Source organism: Helicoverpa armigera, chromosome 23, assembly GCF_030705265.1.
Source record: "Helicoverpa armigera isolate CAAS_96S chromosome 23, ASM3070526v1, whole genome shotgun sequence".
In the NCBI taxonomy this organism is placed as follows: Eukaryota; Metazoa; Arthropoda; class Insecta; order Lepidoptera; family Noctuidae; genus Helicoverpa; species Helicoverpa armigera.
In genome coordinates, this window is record NC_087142.1 from 489,515 (window position 1) to 513,162 (window position 23,648).

The 23,648-nt window shown below is 39.2% G+C and overlaps 1 protein-coding gene across 1 annotated transcript in view; it reads left to right on the forward strand.

Moving 5' to 3' along the window:
* LOC110377436 (dystrophin, isoforms A/C/F/G/H) overlaps positions 1 to 14,621 on the forward strand; it is a 407,988-nt gene extending 393,367 nt beyond the window's left edge. The window contains 17 exon segments of the mRNA XM_064040791.1: positions 616 to 875; positions 4,127 to 4,285; positions 7,144 to 7,280; positions 7,721 to 7,839; positions 8,199 to 8,368; positions 8,482 to 8,563; positions 8,696 to 8,828; positions 9,092 to 9,329; positions 9,592 to 9,703; positions 9,962 to 10,082; positions 10,394 to 10,541; positions 11,598 to 11,738; positions 11,939 to 12,065; positions 12,493 to 12,621; positions 12,948 to 13,071; positions 13,427 to 13,522; positions 14,229 to 14,621. Of these exon segments, the coding sequence (XP_063896861.1) occupies positions 616 to 875; positions 4,127 to 4,285; positions 7,144 to 7,280; positions 7,721 to 7,839; positions 8,199 to 8,368; positions 8,482 to 8,563; positions 8,696 to 8,828; positions 9,092 to 9,329; positions 9,592 to 9,703; positions 9,962 to 10,082; positions 10,394 to 10,541; positions 11,598 to 11,738; positions 11,939 to 12,065; positions 12,493 to 12,621; positions 12,948 to 13,071; positions 13,427 to 13,522; positions 14,229 to 14,344 (2,412 nt within the window). The 3' untranslated portion in view covers positions 14,345 to 14,621.
* The last annotated feature ends 9,027 nt before the right edge of the window (positions 14,622 to 23,648 follow it).

Here is a 23,648-nt window from a genome sequence, read left to right on the forward strand (position 1 = left end):
CTGTAACTCTACACCAGGCGCAAGGCTGTAGGAAGGCCACTGTCGCGACCGGTCTCAAGGAGAAAACATAAAAGATTCCCTCTTTGTTTATTTAGAAAAAAAACAACTTGTCTTTTATTTTCAGTAGCTTGATGTAAAGATTAGGCACGGTTTCTTGTTTCATAAGTATATAATAAGATGATAGACGATGTTATTTTAATTAAGTATGTAAAATAATGTGTTTAGCTTTATCAAGTGTTCTATAAATTCGCCGATCATCAAATCAGCTGTCAATTTACAAATTAGCAAAATGATTGATTGATAAAATTGACGACAGCTAAATTAGGATCGGTGATATGATGATGACGATAATTTTGATGCTAACAATAATTACTGAACTCATCACAAATGAAGCTTTAATAAAGCTAAACTTAATCTACCATATAAACTTCACTTTTTCAAAAAACAGTCGCGAAAATTCACAATAGCAGTTGTTTTAAAAATATGACGCCTATAGCATCGGTGAACTATTGCCTTATTGTAATTCAACAAATGCATTATTTTATATCTCGTACCCTTACCGAACTACCTTCAAAATTACATCAACAATTAACCACCCATCTTTCTCCGTTCCAGCGTGTCCGAACCTTCACGACCTCACTAGACGAGCTCGCAGGGCGCGTGCAAGCCGCCGAGGCCGCGCGCTCATCATGGCGCGGGCCGGGCGACGCTCGCGACGCGCGCGCGCAGCTCGACGCCGTCTCCCGCGCCCGCGCACAACTGCCTCCTCTGAGGAGACTGGCTGATGAACTCCATGCGCAAGCTCAGCAGCTGGCGAGAGATAAGATTCAGCTGCCTGATCATTTGTTGGCTAGGCTTGATGATTTGAATACTAGGTAAGTTGTTACTTAATTCCATTGAATTTTTTAAATGATTTTTAAATGAGATCATTGGTGTGAAGCCCAGAGAAACATGTCAACGCAATAACATAATGTTGGTATTTACCTACATGAAACGACTAGGTATATGTATAAATAAAATGTTATGAAGTTAACATCGATACAATAATTGATTATGAAGCTGAAGATGCAGAGGAAACTTGTAAGTTCATAAATAGACTGCATATAGTCAAACAGTAGGTGCTAACGGCAAAACTGAAATCAATTAACACAATACAAATTTGTTTAAACTGGTAATTACAATCAACATCTACAAACAATGATCTTAATGTAATAGACATAACAGATAAAAATCTCTGAACGTGACCACAGCCCATTGAAAAGTTAGATAAGTCACGAGCATCGCCTTTATACGTAAATATTAGTATGTGAGGAATGTTAAACATGGTGACCATCATTGCAAGTCAATTAAAGTGTTTATATTCACTCTGAGAGGTACCTGTCAACCTACATACTTGATGGACTTTGTACAAGTGACAGGCACCCTGTGATAGGAATAAAAGGGTTTATAGGACACCATCACGATGAATATTTAGGGACCCTTTGGAATGGTGAATTATTTTAAAAACAACTACCAAATCGTATTGATCTGATCACACACCGACTACTTCACTCCATATTCTGCTAGATAACTGCTTGTCTAATTATTTGGGCTCCAATTTTAACATTTTCTACCAAGCAAAGAATTATCGACCATTATAGATATCGGAATTTTTACACTACTTTAATACGGAAAGTTAGGATTCAGTATCAATCTAACCTACTTGAAAAACACAAAGACAATCCTCGTGAACTTTGGAATACTATCAACGACATTACACACCGGAAAGCCACCACAAAGTCCCATAACCTTGAACTAACAACCATTAAGAGCTGTCCCAATGAATCAGTTAATATATGTAATGACTTTTTTGCTTCGGTAGGTGAATCATTTGCTAATAAAATATTATTGGAATTAGATACCACACAAATTGAACTTGCTCATAAAATAGATACTTGTAATTCTCCTTCTTCCTCTTTCTTTTTTGAACCAACTGACAGTGACGAGATCAACAGCATCATTCTCAGTCTAAAATCTAATACTGCTCCGGGTCTCGATGGCTTATCAGTCCAGTACATAAAAGCTATTAAGGATCACGTTACTAGTCCCCTTGCTGCTATTATAAATAATAGTTTAACTACTGGAACAGTTCCAGATGCCTGGAAATCAGCAGCAATTGTACCGATTCATAAAGGTGGTGAAACTAACAGTCCCAATAACTTTAGACCAATTTCTTTATTGCCAGTATTTTCAAAGATATTAGAAAGAGTGGTCAATAAACGTTTAGTGAAGTATCTTGAATCCAATAATATTTTATCACCAAATCAATTTGGATTCAGGTCAAAACGCTCAACCGAGGATGCAGTAAAGTTACTCACCCATAATATTGTGCATAATCTAGACAATGGCAGGGCATGCATTGGTGTTTTCCTAGACCTTGCAAAAGCCTTTGACACCGTGTCAATTCCAATCCTACTGCGTCGTCTGGAAAGCATCGGTGTCAGAGGTATTGCTCTTGATTGGTTCCAAAGCTATCTCACTGGAAGACAGCAATGTTTAAAAGTAGATTCATGGGTTAGTTCCTCCAGAGGACTGTCCTTTGGAGTTCCGCAGGGCAGTGTTCTTGGTCCTACTTTATTTTTAATTTATTTGAATAATCTTGCCTCGTTAACATTGCGAAATGCTGAAATTATTTGCTATGCCGATGATACCGCTATAATATTCCATGAAGCAAATTGGAGTGAATGTTTTAGAAGCGCGGAATACGGAATGACAAAAGTCTTTGAGTGGCTCTCTGATAATCTACTGACGTTAAACACTGCGAAAACGAAATACGTATGTTTTCATAAAACCGCGATTTCATCTCCCTTGGTCACAACTGATATCAAGATTCATGAGCGTACTTGCAATAATACACCTAATGTTAACTCCTGTAATTGTAACTTCATTCAACGAACTAATACCATCAAATATTTAGGCGTCAATATCGACGAAAAACTTACATTTAGTGATCACACAGCAGCTCTATCAGCTAGGGTCAGAAAGTGGATATATGTTATGAAACAAATAAGAGACGTAGCAAACCCAGATCTTGCAAAATATATTTATATTGCTCTCTGCCAATCGATTGTAACGCATTGTATTAATACCTGGGGGGGTGTTGCTGCGTCACATTTAATCTCATTGGAAAGAGCTCAGCGGTCCTTGCTAAAGGTTATGCTAAAAAAGCCTTTAAGGTATTCCACAGCACTTATTTATAATGAAACGAACTTATTAAGTATTCGCCGCCTTTACATAAAATCTGCTATCTGTCTTACACATAAACAAATATTAAAATCTGAATCTTACAACCAACTGCTGACAAATAGAATATTTAGAATCCCGGTACCCACAGTTAATACTTCCTTTGCACAAAGATTCTCAAATTTTTTATTTCCTTATTTATACAACAAAATCTGTAAATTTAAAGACGACACGGCGCGCGTAATTCAATCAAAGGTTACAAAATATTTAAATGATTTAACATATAACGAAGTAGAACAGCTACTAAAACCCACACGGTAAGAGGATGTAAATTTTTTGCACATAACACACACACACACACACACACACACACACACACACCTCGCACACAAACACACACATTGTCTTTTTGTTATAATTACTTTTAGTCTTGTACTTGTATTTTGATCTCATTAGTCCTTAAGGAAACCGTATTGATGATAGCCGCGATACAGGCTTTGCCTAGTGCGGTTGTCATTGTAAATTATTACTGTATACTCTGGAATGCCTAATAAAGATTTATTATATTATTTATTATATTTATTATATTTATCATAACATAAACCTTCATAAGAAAAATGAAGATTCTTATAAACATCCATTATTTAACAGTGACAACATTATAACACGTTACACTCCGAGAAACGATAGTTCCTTGTCTGGGACCAAAGGGATATTAGATGAATCTTACTCGTAACAGTCATCTACGCTGTACTGAATATTAAGAGAAATTACCTCCTTTTTGTGTAAAATCCTAGTTCATTAGTGCGTTATTCTGTTATTTACTTACCTTTTAAAGATTTTATATAGTTATTACCTTCTTGACTTCTTTTTCCTTTCTCTCATCTCCATCATAATCTTCCAGGGTATCAGGTCTGATGTCTGGCGGCGAGGAGCGCGTGCGTCAACTGACCGGAGTCGCGAGGGACGGCGGCGCGGGCGCAGCGCAGGGCTTCCTCGCCGGCTCTGTGGAACAGCCCTGGGAGAGGGCCGTCACGCCTGCTAATGTACCTTATTATATCAAGTGAGTTTTGGATTTTCATATAGGTTTTGTAAAATTGGTACATATAACAGAAGTAAGACCTGCTGCGCATTCTTTCAAATGTTACCGTGACCACAGTCTTAGAAGTAAATAACACAACATTTTTATTTATCAAGATCAAAATATACAAGTCGGAGATGGTCAATAGTACGGACCCTAAACGAGACGCAAGCGCGCCATCTGGTGGCGTTACCGGTGAAACAACATTTTGGCGCGCTCGGCAGAGTCGTGGTGGTCAGCGTGGCGTCCGCGGAGCTCAGTCTTCGTTGAGTCGTCGTGTTGCACACATCTCGAAACTGCCCTACGTCACGTCTAATGTGCCTAGTGTTATTGTGTACCTAGTGTTGTAGTACCGTTGTAGATCCATATTGTGTAATGTGTAAAGGTTATTGTAACGTAACAGACAGACATGTGTTGCTGGGGAGTTTGTTCCGCCACTTCTTCTCCCCAGCCAAAACACGTAGGAAGTAGCGAAGGGCGGGCGTTTTGGGGGCTGTCTTTTGTTCTGACTAATTTGAATAAACGTTTTTGAGTTTTGAGTTCTTTTTGAGTTATCTCTTTGTGCGATTACCCTAGCTGATGTCGGGCAATAGTGCCATCCTGATGTTTCGCCTTATCCGACATACATATAACAGACATAAACATTTTACTTTTTAAAAAGAGTGTCTATGGAGTTTCTTGCCGGCTCTTGTCCATGAGACCAACTTTTGTGTGCGTTCGCGCAGCGGAATGTTGTTGAATTTAAAGATTTTAATTATGCAGATAATTAGTGTATGACGTCCTATAATATGTTAAAATTTGTGTAAGCCATGGAGAATTCACCAAAACAGATTGTGGCGAACGTTTTGTTTAATCCATAGACTTCAGAAGAAAGAGATGTGGAAAAGTGTTTGTATAATTGATTAATGAAATCATATAAACTTGTAAAATACTTTATTAGTTTTGTTTCTTATAGCTGTAGTTTACAAATTTTGAATGTTTATAGTTTAAACAGTTTGTAGGGTTTAGATAAAATATGTTGTGCTAGTATTGTTGTTAGTTAACAGTTATTGATATTTTCCGTACAATTATTGTTTAATGAACAGATCACTGAAGCAGTCACGACGTTCTAAAGGAATTGCATGGTAAAATTTATGCCAATAATTAGTTTAATCATTCAACTATTCACTTGCAAAACTTCATGTCATTAAATTCAGTAATTAAAGAAAGACAATTATAATACTGACGGAGCATCGAAACCCTACATAATCCGACCAAGTTCGGATAGGTACAAAAAAGCGGCCGTGCCATATGTCTAAGCAACGTTCTTAACTTGGAAGGTTAGTATATTTATTAATATGGTACAGTTGCGTACACAAGCGTTAGGAAAAAATAAAACAATTGCATTTCTTAAATGAAAAATATTTTTTTTAATAATAATGGCACTATCTACGACATTTTAGTTAATATACGTAACGTTTATTAACGTTATTTTTAATCACGTAGTCAAGTCATTTATGTAAGTAATAATAATAAAAATATTTTTGTACACGGATATTAAATAGAAAAGTACTTGTTAATTGAAGATTTGTTTTTATCGTAGATAGTGGCATTATTATTAAAAAAATATTTTTCAATTATTAAAAAAAAAAAATTCAATCAAGAAATACAATTGTATTATTTTTTCCTAACACTTGTGTACGCAACTGTACCTTATTAATGAATACTAACCTACCAAGTTAAGAACGTTGCTTAGACAATGGCACGGCCGCTTTTTTGTACCTATCCGAACTTGGTCGGATTATGTAGGGTTTCGATGCTCCGTCAGTATTATAATTGTCTTTCTTTAATTACTGAATTTAATGACATGAAATTTTGCAAGTGAATAGTTGAATGATTAAACTAATTATTGGCATAAATTTTACCATGCAATTCCTTTAGAACGTCGTGATATTCGACTGCTTTGTAAACAGTGATCTGTTCATGGTAAAATATCCAATAACTTTTTAATTACTAACGGAACATCATTGATACTTGGCAACATGTTGGAGACACTTACAAGGTTTGTGTAAACGTGAAAATCTAGACCCCAAACTGCATACTTTAAGAACTAAGACCTAATAAGTGTATTTTACGTTTATATTTTTATCTTTTAAACCCTACGACTTTTTCTAAATCTGTTTTTTAAACAAATATAAACAAATTCAAAACAACTTATGTAAAAATCTACAGCTCTCTATGTAAGCGCTTTATATGAAAACTAGCTAATGGCCAAACGTTCGCGTAGCGGAAACTTGAATTTCTCCGAAGTTTATGCATGCACTGATTTCATTCATACATAATCAATTATACACAAATACACACTAATTTTCGGACACATCTCTTTTCTTCTGAAGTCTATGGATTAAAAAAAGTTCCGCCAGGACAACGTTCGCCAACGTTCGCCCAGCGGAATCTGTTTTTGGTGAATTTCTCCACAATGGCTGCATACACAAATTTTTATTTACCATACACAATTATAGGACGTCATACACTAATTATCTGCATAATTAAAATCTTTAAATTCAACAACATTCCGCTGCGCGAACGCACACCCAACTTTTTGGAACCGTGCAAATAGTGTGACGTTTTCTAGGTGCCTGCAAAGGCCTATGTGAAATAAAAAGATTTTGATTTTTAATTTTTGAAAAAACATATCAAAAAGACCAAGAAACGTTTAAAAACTGTGTTAACCATAAGTAGAACAGAAAAAGATTTAAAAATAACATCTTTTATCCCGATCTTGCATTGAGAACATTTTCTTTTATTAACACTTGTAACCAATTTATATCGGAAATCTAATCCTCCCATTTCCTCTTCAGCCATGAGTTGGAGACAACACACTGGGACCACCCGAAGATGATCGAGCTGATGAACTCTCTAGCCGACCTGAACGAGGTTCGCTTCTCCGCGTACCGGACAGCGCTCAAGTTGAGGACGGTGCAGAAGGCGTTGTGCAGTAAGTAACAATATTATTGTATTTATTGATGGTGAGAGTCTTTTGTCTTCAAAATTGACTGTTACTGGTCTGATTAAATAACTTTGCCGCTCTGAAGTTGGCTATGAAACTGTCAAAACGTATACACACAATCCTTTTAAAAATCAAAACTCATTTATTCAAACTTGGCTGCAAAACAGGACTTTTCGAACGTCAGAAAAAATTACATAAGACAGCCCCCAAAACGCCCACCCTTCAGTTGTGGTCGAGGTTGAATTTCCGATATTAGAGCCATTTGCCAAGAACTGTGTTTTTACATACATTTGACTATCGTCGTGAAGTCACTGGAAACCACTTTCTTCAACAAAAGCTTTTCTACAGGATCGTAGTTATGCATAAGCAAGCTTCAACGAAACCTATATTTGTTTTACTCTACTAATCTGATATTCTCTTATTTCCAGTGCACATGCTACAGTTGCCTGCCGCTCTAGAAGCGTTTGACTCGCACGGGCTTCGCGCGCAGAACGATCGCCTCATCGACATACCTGACATGATCACTGTGCTTACTTCCTTGTATGAGGTATGAACTTTTCAATACTTTATAGATATTTTGAGAAACAATAGAAAATCATTTCTGAGTACGGTGATCAAAAACTTTATTTATTCGTGTTAGGTGGTAAGACACCCAAAAAAAGGCATTCCAAGATTCTGACAATCCATTTATTTTCGAAATTACTAGCATATTACAATTATGTAATTAATCAAAATTAATATGAAAAGGATCATTGATGAGAACTCTGACTCAAAATTATATATTCAAAAGTCAAAGAAAGCCCTCAAAACCCAATTCCTAGGTGTTCTTCTGGAAAAAAGAAGTGGCACAAATAGATCATCTCACCCAGTTAGATACATACTAAAACATAATTTATCTTCCATCAGGTAATAGCAGCAGAGAACCCAAGCCTAGTGAACGTGCCACTCTGCCTGGACCTGTCCATCAACTGGCTCCTCAACGTGTACGACAGCCAGCGCACCGGACAGATCCGGGTGCTTAGCTTCAAGGTCGGGCTGGTGCTGCTGTGTAAGGGACACCTGGAGGAGAAGTATAGGTAAGCAACGATGACTTAGCAGTTAATTTTAATATGAGGGACAAAAGTTAGAATAAAAGGAATGGAACAGAACCTTTCGGACGGTGGAATTAAGACATTGTATTTATTTTCAGGTATCTCTTCCGACTTATCGCAGACCCGTCTTGCAGAGCAGACCAAAGAAAACTAGGACTGTTGCTACACGACTGCATACAGGTAATTTTTACTTTTCCATACCAAAGCCTAAAAATTGAAATAGAAATTATTAGATTGAGAACCTACTCCTACAGAATCTTTTTAGAAGTCTCCTCAACCCAGGTTTTTATTCAAACAAACTTCTCTGTCCAGGTACCGCGACAACTTGGTGAAGTGGCAGCGTTCGGAGGGTCCAACATCGAGCCCTCAGTGAGGAGCTGCTTCGAGCAAGCCTCCGCCGCCACCAAGGAGGGCAGCAAGGGTGGCACTCTTGATAGGAAAGTTGGTGAGTATCCATATAGTATTTTATTGATTATTGTACCCAGATATTTTCTGTGCTCGTCATTTTCAAACATATTTCAAGCGCAAAACCACTCTGCCTTTTACACAGTTAAAATATTTCACAAATAGTTCAGCAATTTAATAATACTTTGCCTTTTTCAAGGCATTTTTTACATAAAGTATATAATATTATAAATATAAACAAATAAATCATAAATCAACCTAAAAAGCACAATTAACATTCTCTAATCCAAAAAATATCCACAGTGAACCTCCCAGAAAAAGAGAAAGACAAAGAGCCAGAGCCATCTAAAGACAAGACTTTAGAACGGGACGCAGATGGGCAGCTGCAGTTCATAGAAGCCTGCCACTTCCTGCAGTGGCTGCAGAAGGAGCCGCAGTCCATGGTGTGGCTGCCAGTGCTGCACCGGCTGGCGGCTGCGGAGACGGCCAAGCATCAGGCCAAGTGCAATATCTGTAAGGAGTACCCCATTGTTGGGTTCAGGTGAGTCAAAGATCTTCTGTCCTTCATCTATGTCAGCGAAAACTTTGGTTTTATTTTATGAAATGGAGTACGTGGATTATACTTTTCTGATAAATACTGATAGGAAAAAGCTAATGTAAAAAAAATCTAGCGACTGTTAAGTTGTTCAGAGGAAATTAGCGGTAGAGACTCCATTACAACTCTTGAATGAAAGCACGAAATCAGTATACTAAGTGTGATGATGTATGATGAAATGTTATCATAAATCAATTATCTCTTCCAGATACCGTTGTCTGAAATGCTTCAACTTCGACATGTGCCAGAAATGTTTCTTCAACGGCCGCAAAGCCAAGAACCACAAGCTGACGCATCCCATGCAGGAATACTGCACTGCTGTAAGTTATTCATCCTTCTATACCTATTGTTGTATTGGGGCAGAAAAGTGGTCGAGTGGCGAGCAGAACTCCTAAGATGCAGCGTAGTTGGGCCCTCCACTAGATGGCCAAGGCCTCCGGGAAGAAGTGGATGCGGATTGTTGAAGTGGCGAACCTTGTGGGTGGCCTTTGTTCAGCGGTGGACGCTTATTGAACTTCGCTATTTAACTTGTTTTTCGTTTGGCTCCAAGAAGTTTAATGGAATTTTTCCTTTGACAGACAACATCGGGTGAAGACGTGCGTGATTTCACTCGTGCACTGCGCAACAAGTTCAAGTCTGCTCGCTACTTTAAGAAGCATCCCCGAGTGGGATACCTACCAGTGCAGACTGTGCTTGAAGGTATGACAATCAGAACTATTAATTAGGATGGTAGAACATGAGGTTAGATTTTTACCGATATGACATGACTTATTGTGAAGTGATGCAAAATTTTTAACTTCTCACAGCATCTTGAATCAATGAATTGAAAGACATGACTTTGAATCTCTTTTCACTTTGACCTTCTGGTTTCAAGTTTATCCTTTTTAGTCGTGATATAACTCTTGTTAATCGTGATCATTGCAATAAGTCTTGGGTTTATGCCACAACTTCAGCATCATCTGGCATAGAATATAAATTAAGAGTATTAAAATGTATTGCTCTCCTTACAGGCGACGCGCTGGAGTCGCCGGCGCCGTCGCCGCAGCACTCGGGCGGCGGCGCGCTGGGCGGCGACGACATGCACTCGCGCCTCGAGCTGTACGCCACGCGCCTCGCGCAGGTCGAGCTCGGCGCCAAGCCCGGAGACACGCCTGACAGGTAACTGCAATACCTTACATTTTCTAAATTAGATACTAGGTCCTGCCAAGAGACAATAACCCAATTTCTAGGTCTACAAGGAGTCAAGGAGCACCTAGTCTATCAATGTAATGAGTTTGAATGCGCTATTTATGTGAACCATGTGCATGATCATTGTATAACTGACAGTTGTGGATTACCATAGCGAACACCTTTATTTACTTGTAACGTCACACTTATTTCTTCTTTTAATGTACTCCCCTTATACACTACCTCCAATGTTCTCCCTCATGTACTTCCGTAAACTTGCATATATACTACCCCTATCTACCTTCTTATGTACTACCCCTATCTACTCTCTTATGTACTACCCCTATCTACCTTCTTATGTACTACCCCTATCTACTCTCTTATGTACTACCCCTATCTACTCTCTTATGTACTACCCCTATCTACTCTCTTATGTACTAACCCTATCTACTCTCTTATGTACTACCCCTATCTACTCTCTTATGCACTACCCCTATCTACTCATGCACCACCCCATTCACTCTTATGTACTCACCCCATCTACTCTTATGTACTCACCCCTATCTACTCTCTTATGCACCACCCCCATCTACTCATGTCGTACTCACCCCCCATCTCTTATACCACCCCATCTCTCTTAACCACCCCATCTACTCTCTTATGTACTCACCCCATCTACTCTTATGTACTCACCCCCATCCACTCTCTATGTACTCACCCCATCACTCTTATGTACTCACCCCATTCTCTTATGTACTCACCCCATCACTCTTATGTACTCACCCCATCTACTCTTATGTACTACCCCTATCTACTCTCTTATGTACTACCCCTATCTACCTTCTTATGCACTACCCCTATCTACTCTCGTATGTACTACCCCTATCTACTCTCTTATGTCCTACCCCTAACAACACTCTTAATTTCTATTCTCTATAGGTACTACCACTTAAGTACCCTCAATGTACTCCATTATTTACCTTGCCTATTTACTCTTTCATATACTGTCCCAAGAGTTTGATCAACAAATACTCCTTCTCTTGACAGCGATGAGGAACATCAGCTGATCGCTCAGTACTGCGCGTCGCTGAACGGCGGCGCCGAGGCTGACGACGCGCCGCGCTCGCCCGTGCAGGTCGTCTCCATCATACACCGCGAGCAGAGACACGAGCTCGAGGCTATGATCAGGTAAATTATTATCAATTTTAAAAGCTAAATATGGTAAAAAATATCCATGTACCCACTTCACCACCAATTAAGAAAGATTTTGTAGTGGCTTAGCGATAAATTAGGGTCCTCAATGACGTCAACCGACGTCAAAATATGGATGGTTGTATAAAGTATGGATGTAGTAGAGTCAGAACTACAAAATTATTGTTAACTTTCAGGGAGTTGGAGGAAGAAAATGCCAGTCTGCAAGCTGAGTATGAACGTCTGAAGGCTAAACAGACTCCTGGATCTACTCCTGAAGAACAGCATGGAGTCAATGATAACAGGAACGCGCCTGTCGACCAGGTAAATGAGAAATCTAAATAACATGTGAATATAACTATAAAATATACTGACGATCGTAACATTCAAGGTAATCCCGAAATTGATGTTGAAGTTAACAATCGCTGCGCCAGATACAGACGTCCCTCTTGAGTTTTGAAAGAAGACTACAACGGTTAACGTAACGTTTTCTTTAGTAGAAAATGTAGACATGTGCTGTATTTTAACAAACACGAAAAGCAGATTAGCTTCTTCAACAAAAACAATGTCAATAACGGCAATTGTCCTTGCAATAATGAAGCGCTAACTATTCTTATAGCTAAAGTTTAAATACCACTTATAAATATTGAACTAAGCCAGAACTACATAGCTAATGAACCTCCCAAACAGCTAAAAAGCGACAGACACAGTAGAGCAGAAACACTTCATGCTAATAATGATTTGTTTGTAGGACATGATGGCTGAAGCCCGCCTGCTGAGGCAGCACAAGGGCCGGCTGGAGGCGCGGATGCAGATCCTCGAGGAGCATAACCGACAGCTCGAGGCGCAGTTGCAGAGACTGAGGAGGTTGCTCGATGAGGTAAATTATATTAATAATTTGACTGATAAAAGTTAATATTCAAGTGAAATGAACTTCGCTGTTTTCATAAGGTATATATTAACAAAATACCTGCGTATAGTTTTATGCAATTTTTCCCGAAAATTACTTTGTTTCATTTTTAAACAAATTCACATCCTATCCAATGGTTATTGCATCGCAATTGGGAAGTAAAGGAATGAAGCATAATGAACATAAACAAATGTACACACATTTACAGAACACTTCAAATAAACTTAGATATATACAACTTAAAACTAATAAATACCGTATGTAACATAATTATATATTCTTTTTTTACGTTACAGCCTGCCCAAGGCTCTCCGCCAGCTCGCACCGGTACTCTGCAGACTCGCTCTGTGACTGCTTCGCAACTCGCTACCGACTCGCCAGCTAAGATGCATAATGGACTGTACCATGAGTCACAAACTAGTAAGTATTTATACTTCTAATTAAATTCTGGAGTTAACGAAACCCTTTGTCACAGCTCACAACGTGTGTCCCTTATTTTGAGTCCTTGAATGTCCAATAAAATGAAAACCTTTTAATCAAAACTGATGTAAAGTTTCACGATATGCTTTCGACACCCTTTCCATCACAAACGTTGACGTCAACTCAGCGTAACGTCTCTCAAGGCGGCATTCTATGCCCAAACTTCCAAATCCAAAGTGTTTGAACATCTTTACTGGTAAATAACTGCCGGGAATAGGAAAGGGATTCCCCAAGGCAGCGTCCTGTCTCCTACATTGTTTTGCCATGGTCCTTATACCTGAGTGTGTGTGTAAAGACGGCGGAGGGGCGGGCGGCGCGGGCGCGCGGTGGGAGCGCGAGGAGCGTCCGCCGCCGCCGCCGCACGCCGTGCACTCGCTCATGCACTGCGCAGGTCAGGAATATAGGGCTCCCGAGTTGCACATAACGTAGCTGAGATTTGCGGTTTGCTAATGTTGTCTTAGGTTTTCGCTATCAATTTAGATCGTAATAAATCAACTTTTTAAGAGTTTTGCGTCGCATATTTTTTAATTTTTCGAGCTTTTTGTTGTTTACTTGATCACATAGTGAATGTACTGAACATGGACACTGCAGTCTGTTTGAAATGTCAGGCATAAAAATGCGATGTAAATGACTCCTCTATAAACTTGATTTATTTACTAGTTTGTTGGAAGTCACAGGCTGCAGTCTTGCTTAGGAATTGACGATCACAGGACTTAGTCCTTGCACCAGAGATGCTTTACTATTTCGAGGCTTCGTATTTGGTATTTTATGTTGATGTACATAGTTTTCAGTTGTTTTCGTTTTGCAAGTCGATGTGTTTTTGTATTTTGTTTTTGTTCCATCGTTGTTTGTAGGATTTTGCATGGTTTTGAGTGATGCATGTTCAATGTCGTCGTTTTAGGAATTAATATCAAATATTCACAAAGTATTTTTCTGTTTTCTGCTGCTAATCGAACAGGACGTATACCTTGAGGTAATAATAATATTTGAATGTTGTTCAATTCTTAACTTACAGCTTTTATCATACTTAAATCGACAACAAAAATTTAATTTGGTAATAAACTTGTGAGACTTCAAATATATTTGTGAACTTCCAGATGACCTTGGCCGCGCTGTCGAAGAACTAGTATCAGTAATGACGGAGGACAATCAGAACCAGACATCGAACTCTCCTCCGCAGTACACCAACGGGAAGCCTCCCTCCAAAGAGTAGCTCACATCGAGACACAACGCGAATGGTGCTGCCAAAGCCTGCCCTAACCTTCGAACTAGCAACACTGTCGAGTCAAACCAAAGAGAACGCTTTAAAATCCCTTTAAATTCTATCCTTGCTACATCGAAGTAATATAAAACATTGTACAGTTTTATCTACTACTAATTTTCGACTCATCACTAACAATACCTGCACATGCTGTTTCTACCTTATTATACATAAGCTCTAACATTCCACACATCTCTAATCGAGTGGGCTTCGGGGGAAAGATACTAAAGAGTAGAAGCCTGTGAGGACCCGGCTAGATTTAGTTCCCTGTAGCGTCGTTTTCGAGACGATAGTCGTATGCAACGCTTATTGTATTAATAAGGGCATGCCATTGTTGCAGTACGTATCGTGATTGAGTCGCTTTCATTTCTACCATTTATTAGATTTCTTGTAAGCAACCCTGACAGAATTTCTACTATTTTTGTTTTTCCCCTCAGTAACCCCGGCAGTGTTGCTAGAACGAAACGATTCAACGAAAAAGACACTGTAACGAGCATTTATACATATATATTTAACAAAAAAAAATGTACCAAATTTGTGGATACTTGATATTTTAATCGTTTAAGTACATATCTTGTTAGTACAATCTCCATTATATATCATATCACTTCTTGTATACTTCCATATCATTTTGCTGTGTAAAATACAGGCATATGTATTATATCACGTAAAACGAAACTGAGGCGACATGGTCACCGACTACTCGGTGGTCTATATTGTTTACAAGACAGCTCGATTGGTTTGACCACATTTTTACCATATCAACGAAAATAATATTCTACTGAAACCATATCCATCTTTTTCTATAATTATACAAGTTACAAACAGAATTTTATAATGCTGCTACAATAGTAGAATCTTTGAAATGTGGTCACACTGAACGCTTAAAGCTGAAAGCTTTAATAGGATCACAATTAGCTTTAAAACCACAACTGTGACATATTTTGATAAATAATAAAATGCAACACGATGTATGCAAACCTCCCGTTTTTACCGCGCAACCACTGAAAGGGCCTAAGTTTTAGTGGAAATGTATTGTTAAATAGATTGACCTCTCCGATTTTCAAAAAAAATGTATGTCATATGTCTAGTATGGCCGTAGTTAAAGTGGATTCGTTAACAATTTTGCGAGTAGTATTTAGATGTAGCCAAAATGATATCGAGCATGTTATTTATATGCATGTTTGTGTAAGTTAAACATTTATCGAGTTATCAAAAATGTATCGTTAGATGATGGAAAAATAATAATCGAAGTGCTTCTATGCAGTGTAGTGGCAGTTTCCTTTCCTTCACTGTTAGGTCTGGGCGAGCCGCGGCCATTTGTCTACGATTAGTAACCGCAACGGAAAGATGAACCTATACCCTTCCTTCGCTTTGACGACAGTTCGTGCGATTAATGAATCGTTAGAAATAGTCGCGGTGCGCACTAGACAGTACTGTCGGACTGTAGGGACTCTTCTTAGGAACTAAAAACATGTATCCAAAACTTTTTCACTATTACAAAAGGCAAGATGACACGTTTTTCGATTAGGCTAATTTGGGATGCGACGATTTTTATGTCGCATGCCGATGTATCTCGATATGTACCGTGTGTCTATAGTAAGATGCTGCCTACCTTTTTAGATAAGGATATATTGGAGAGACTTTTATACGATCGTTAAATAATCCTGTTGAAGCTAACTTTAAATTAAGAACTTCGGATCTAACCATATCATGGTTTATTTTATTTTTCCGTCGCAACCGGTGCGCAGAAATTTTGAATCCCCGGCACTTTTTAACGCTGGCAACATTCCGAAATTTCGGCACACCCGCGACTGTTACTTAAATTCTTATTAATTTCGCTAATATAGTATATAAGAAAAAGCACAATCTTTATTATAATTTTTAACGAAAATAGAAAATAAAAATTTACACTAATATATTGTTAATAATATTATTTTGTTTATTGTGTAGTACGGTAGCTTTCTGTTTACGAAATTTAATTATTATTTTAATATTGGCAACTATAATATGAAATTGTACTACTTCCGCATTTATTTGTATATTTTACTGTGTTTATAATGTTTTTAGAAGTTAAACACAAATAAACATTCAACATAGTACACTGTGGTTTCTTTTCATACCTAATGGCGATAACGCTTGATAGAGTGTAAGTATTAAATCTGATAAATCAACTGAAGTCCCACCACCTATATACCTATAAATATATATACAAAGTGTGTCGTAAATATGTGAATATACTGGTTACTGTATGTTGTTAACACAAATAAAAAATTAAAATGAGCTAAAATAAAAAAGATGATAAATTATGAAAACGAAAAAAAATAAACTGTGGCTAAACCACTGGATCGATTTGATTTAAAGGACAATGCTCAAAAAAACCCAAGCCCGACACAAAAGAAAAGTAACTCAAACTATAGGTAATACTGTATAGGCGGCATCGTCGAAATCAATGGCTATATGTGTGAAATTGCTATTCAAATTTTAACATCTGCGCCACATTGCTACTCGAGATTTTAGAGGTAGCATAATGTATTAGTAAAAGGAACAGTAAACAGATACAGTTGTGGCTTAAGAGTGTACATAATGACATGTTTATAGCAACTTCTCCACTATTCTACCTACTTTTACAAGATAATAGGATTGGTTTGGAAATAAACGCAAAATGGTAAAGTTTTAAGTGGACTGTATTTGGTTGGAGGATGGCTGGTTATCGCCAAGAAGAGAACGAGCGATGTGTAGGCAATTAAGGATATGCACGCGTACCTGGCTCTCCAACGTTGGGCTTCACAAGATGGCGGCAGGCGGCGGTCTTCCCGATCACAACAAAATAGTCACGTTCACACCCGCGGGCGGATTTTCACAGTAGTTCGCTATCCTACAGTAGGACATGCGACACGGGAGAAGCACGAGTACTTCTTCTCGGCGATGCGTTTACTTCCAGGCGGTTATAGCAATATGAAGCCACGGAGCGCGAGCGCGAGCTAGATCTCACTGAGTCGGCAGCGGACAGAGACGTACAACAGGGCGCACGTAGCTACCCTTCGCGGTTTTCACCGTGACGACACGAGTTGTGCCGTCCTTAGAGGTATGTAACTTCTCAATAATACCAAGTGGCCATGAAAGCGGCGCGGAATTTTCATTTATAATAATGACCAACGTACCCTCCTGTATAGGGGATACAGGACTATTCCATTTAGATCTAGCCTGAAGTTGGTGAAGGTAATCTGAGCGCCAGCGTCGCCAAAACGACTGCACGAGTTTATCAAGAAGAGTATGTCTCTGAAGCAAGCTAGAAGAGTCTGCTTCAGGCGCGGGAAGTGACGACAATGGCACAGTATTTAAGAAATGAGCAGGAGTTAACGCGGACGGTTCAGCAGGATCACTACTCAAGGCTGTGAGCGGGCGCGAGTTAACTAGTGCCTCGATTTGAGCAAGAATAGTTAAAAGCTCTTCATAAGAAAGGATTTGTTGACCTATAACTCTGAAGAGATGCGTTTTAATTACTTTGACCATGCTTTCCCAACATCCACCGAAATGTGGTGAAGCAGGCGGAATAAACTTCCAATCAATGCGATTAATAGAAAGTTCCTGCTGAAGGCGTGAACTATACTCTTTATTGAGAAATTTATAGAGATCGCGTAGATAAGAACTAGCACCCACGAAACAAGTGCCGTTATCCGTGTATATAGACACTGTATAGGACCACGTCGTGAAAGAAATCGTTTTAGAGCAGCGAGAAATGAAACTGTGCTTAAATCCGTCGCAACCTCAATGTGCGTAGCGCGCGTTGTTAGGCATGTGAAAATACATAGCCAAGCTTTACGGCTTTTCACCCCTCGACCACGAACTGGTGTATACTGCAACGGTCCTGCGTAGTCACAACCGGTGTGTGTAAACGCTTTATTTACCTGATTGACACGTTGAGTAGGAAGATCAGCCATAGGAGGAAAGACCGGACGCGGACGGTATTTAAAACATGTGTTACATTTATGAATTATGTGGCGTATTATTCGCCGTGCAGCAAGTATCCAGTAATTTTGCCTAAGTAAGGACATTAGCAACTCTGGACCTGCGTGGAGATGTTTCTTGTGATAGAAATCAACAAGAAGGTTAACTACGTGATCGTGACGCGGCAAGATGCAAGGATGCTTATAGTTGTAAGGTACGTCCGCATTTGACAAACGACCGCCAACACGTAAGATGCCGTGCTCATCGAGAAACGGCTTGAGCTTAAGAACAGCGGGATAACAAGGTATGTTATTTCTCAAATTATGCACATCTTTGCTAAAATGAACAGCCTGTAAGGCTCGCAATAATGTATACTCTGCGACTTCAAGGTCAGAGCTTGAAACACAAGTTCCGCGAGGCAATCCTTACTAATATTATAAATCGGAAAGTGAGTTTGTTTGTTTGTTTGTTTGTTTGTTTGTTTGTTTGTTCCGCTTTCACGCCGTAACTACTGAACCGATTGCTTTGAAATTTTGCAGACGTAAAGTTAAAAGTCCGGATTAAATAATAGGGTACTTTTTATCCCGAAAAAAATAGATATTCCCGAGGGAAAACAAAAATATTGTTTGCTTGATGGATGGATTGTAGATGGCGCTGTGTGTCGTTTAAAACAAGGTAATATATTGCAAACGAATATAAACATGTAAATTTAGAAGCTAAATGATACGATAATGAATCCCCGAAAATGAGGAATTCCCGAGGGATGATGTACAATTTGTTTAATCGTCTAAACTGTTTTTTTTTTACATCTACTTATATATTGCAAACGAATATGAACATATAAATTTAGAAGCTAAATGATACGATAATGAATCCTCGAAAATGAGGAATTCCCGAGGGATGACGTACAATTTGTTTTATCGTCTTAACTGTTTTTACATCTACTTATCCTGAAATAACTATAATTCAACGAATTACTAATTGGTATAAGTATTAGTTAAGTTATTTAGTTCTTGAGGTATGCGATAGATGGCGCTGGGTGTTTTTAAAACGTGGTAACGATGTGTTTTTAAAATACGTAAGAAGTGGAATGATAGCTTTTTAAAACGTGGTGACGTTGTTTTTTTTTAAGATACGTAAGAAGTGCAATGATATCTCGCGCTTTAACCTGTAGCTCATTGTTCAATCGCGAGCTTCCCGATAGCTCGATAGATGGCGATAAGGTTGATGGTGTTAAGGTTCGCCGCGAATTAGTCTTAACGTGTTTTGAAATCAGTGGGGCCCAGTAGCGCCAGGGCCAGCCGCGGCTGCGGGTTGTTCGAAAGAGGTACCGCGGCCCTGGTATATAAAAGGCCTAGGACGGAACACGACGATTTTAGTCAGTAAGAGTCTGACACTCCCTCACCGCTGCTAACCCACAGCGGGAGGGGTGAACCGAATTCCACGCGGGCGAAGCCGCGGGCGGAAAGCTAGTTTCTTAATAAACTTACAAACATAAACGATGACACGTAATAACTTAGACCACGATGACATACGTAGTGCGAGTGCATAAATAGGAGATACCGGAACCTCAATAGTCACGGGATGAGATACAGACTTCCGTTCAGGTATGTCTTCGATCTCTGCATTATGTGAGGGCTGTATAGGCCACTCTGATGGATCACGGGAAATCCAAGAAGGCCCATGATACCACAAAGGATGATGCGGAAGATTAGCTGGAGTAACACCACGAGACAGGCAGTCAGTGGGATTCTCAATACCCGCAACGTGATGGAAACAAGCAGCAGGAATAAGTTCTATTATTTTAGTAACGCGATTGGCGACAAAGGTCTGCCAGCGGTGAGGAGAAGAATTAATCCAAGCGAGCACTACTTTGGAGTCCGTAAATGCGTAAACTTTATTGATGGTGTATTGGGACGCAATTGTGTCTTGAACCTTGCGAAGCAATCGAGACAGCAACAGAGCCGCACACAGCTCCAGTCTCGCAACTGAAATGGTTTTGACCGGCGAGACTTTAGACTTGGCACAAACTAGCTGCACAGAGTAGTTAGATCCAATGCGGACTTGCAGATATATGACTCCGCCATAAGCACGTTCACTGGCATCAGCGAAACCTATTAAGTTAATAGTACACCCATCGACTAAACCTAGATGGCGCGGCACAGTTATTTGATTGAGTGCAGAAAGCTCAATACAAAACATGTGTGTGAGTGTCATCCCACTCGCACTTTGCTAACCAAAGGTCTTTAATTAAGAGCTTGGCGTACAAAATTGTAGGAGCCACAAACCCCATTATGTCCCATAAGCGAGCCACTGTGGATAGTGTAGTGTTCGCCCTACCTGTGTCTCTGTAATTACCATCCGATAATTAGGATATCGGCTCGCTTGCCCACATAACGTCTTACTCCCGTGCCACACACTCTCCCGGTTTCCCGCCAACTGGCCATAGAGTATAGTGTGCACTCTCCGCGTCTATGCGACAACGAGACGACAGATATCGGTGATAATACAGTACACTACATCCCTTCCTTTGTTTAGTAAAAACAAATTAAACTCCGTCACTTTGCCGACATCAATAACCAGTCTGGTGATCAGTCAATGGACACCGATATCCCGCCTGTTAGTCCATGTGGAATCAAACAGTCTCAAATATTGCTGCACGTTCAGCCAACGAGCACTCATCTTGCTTGGTCCGATTCAAACAGTTTATTATCGAAATCATCTACTTTATATCTAGGCAATGACATATTCAGGTAGGTATCTCATGCTCGAAACAATTACGAACACTTGAGATCCACTAGCGGCAAAATCAAAATGAATATAAAAATAGATAAAACCAAACTGTACCTGCCTATTAATGGAATATAATAAATCTTCATACTCCCAGTGGTTTCCTCACATTTTACTCTAGCTACCTACTCCTTTCCCTTTTCCTTCAAATGACCAAGTATTGCCTTTGCCCTTGTCGGGCTTTGACTGAATAATTTTACTTCACTTACTTGAAAAACAGTTTCAGAATGCATTGTCCCAATGTAAGAATTTTATTTCTAGCTTCAGAGTTGAAACAATAATGATGAAATGAAGTTTTTTCTGACGCTTTGTACTTGCGATTAAAGCCCCGTAATGACTTTTACGTGCATTTTACTAGCGTAGCGTTTGTTAGTGTTTTATAAACAACCGGACAACTTTGAAATGTCACTACAGTCGAATCGTTTTACACTGACGATTTATGGAAATTATTACCTTTACCTTTTACTCACACATTACCTTACCATTACCACTTTCAATAACCTTACCAACAAGTTACCGCCGCGCCGTTTAAAGCAAACCTTTGAGTGTTACTCAAGGACTCCACGACAGTGGAACGTGACTTTCAAGTCCATGCCAGGCCCTGCCATTTTATACTTGCACACAACATATACGAATCCTCGCGAACCTTGCTGGTCGCACCTCGTAAAGCTGTACAAGACTTGCACACAACATATACGAATCCTCGCGAACCTTGCTGGTCGCACCTCGTAAAGCTGTACAAGACTTGCACACAACATATACGAATCCTCGCGAACCTTGCTGGTCGCACCTCGTAAAGCTGTACAAGACTTGCACACAACATATACGAATCCTCGCGAACCTTGCTGGTCGCACCTCGTAAAGCTGTACAAGACTTGCACACAACATATACGAATCCTCGCGAACCTAGCTGTTCACACCTCGTAAAGCTGTACAAGACTTGCACACAACATATACGAATCCTCGCGAACCTAGCTGTTCACACCTCGTAAAGCTGTACAAGTTCTCGCCTCTCAGGCATATAGGTCTATAGGTACATATGATAGTTCTACTATCTAATACTTTCGCGCAACCTTACGATTTCTCACGGACCTTACTGTTAGCAACAGTGGAACGTGCTTCGCAAAGCTTTACGAATATAAATATAATAGTTCTACTATTTAATACTTTCGCGCAACTTTACGATTTCTCACGGACCTTACTGTAAGCAACAGTGGAACGTGCCTCGCAAAGCTTTACGAATACAAATATAATAGTTCTACCATTTAGTACTGCCGTACGTTCTCTAGTTTTTCAAACATGTACATAAATACATAGTAATTATGATCACACAAACGTACGTACCCGGTTGACTTCCGCAGTGGGCCCGTGAACTAGCAGATTTCTGCCAGTACCTACATATACATAATGACTAAAAGTAGAATTATAGTTCAGAAGTTTTTTTTATTGATAACAACATAACACAATAATTTATACGGTTGTACCTAAGTGGTAAATTGTGTCTACAAATGAAATACCTTTGTATTTCCAATCTGCTTTTCAACGTGTCTAGGTGCCAGTATACCTATTATAGGTACAATGTTTAAAACTTAAACGGTCGAAACGCAGCTCTCCTGACGGAAAAGATATCTCGTTTACTCATGTTGTATCGTTAATTAACTATTCTAAAAATTGTACTACCTACTAGGGGAATTACATTTAATCTCGATGACAACAGAGCACTAACAGTTTAGTGCACTACTAATGTGTTAAGTAAAGGTAGGTATTCCTATTAGACTCGGAACCAACCTACCTAGCAATCATGTTTACATAGTTACAGATCGCTTGGACCAGCCACCGTTCACATCTAATTTGACACCCCATTGCAAAATTATTTAAATTATTACAAATGAAATTAATAGCAAATGCTTAAAGCATAATATGAATCAAACTCAACTAATTTTGGTAACAGTTTCCTTTTATTAATTGAGAGTGGAATATTTCAAAGCTTAATTCCTTATCTCAGCATTGCAACAAGTAATCTGGTTTTCAACCGTATGGATCAGCGCTGGCACTTGCATGCTTCTGCAGATACACTCTCTAAAAGAATTCTGATATACCTAAGCTTCGAGCGTTCTACATCAATGAGTGTCCAGGGGCGCAATTCTACAAATTTAACTTTAGTGCTATGTGTACGTTACGATTATAACGTAGGCACCTATAAAGCCGTTGCTTTATAGTTACGTTTAACTTATCAGATTTTAGGATTTTAGTTAACAACTACGTCGTGCAACGAAACGCGCTTTGACAGGTGTCATCAGCTTTGTAATCTGTAGCTGTGACATTCAGTGAAACTACAAAACACAAACAAACACCTTAACATAGAATAGAATATAGAATCCATCAATAGAGACTCTCAACTACTGTTCCTCCTCCTTTCATCAAAGTGAACAGCAACTCACAAACAGCGCTCCCGTCGATGCACATTTCCCCCCGTAGAAACGATCGCCGACCCCTCTACAACGTCCGTCCACCT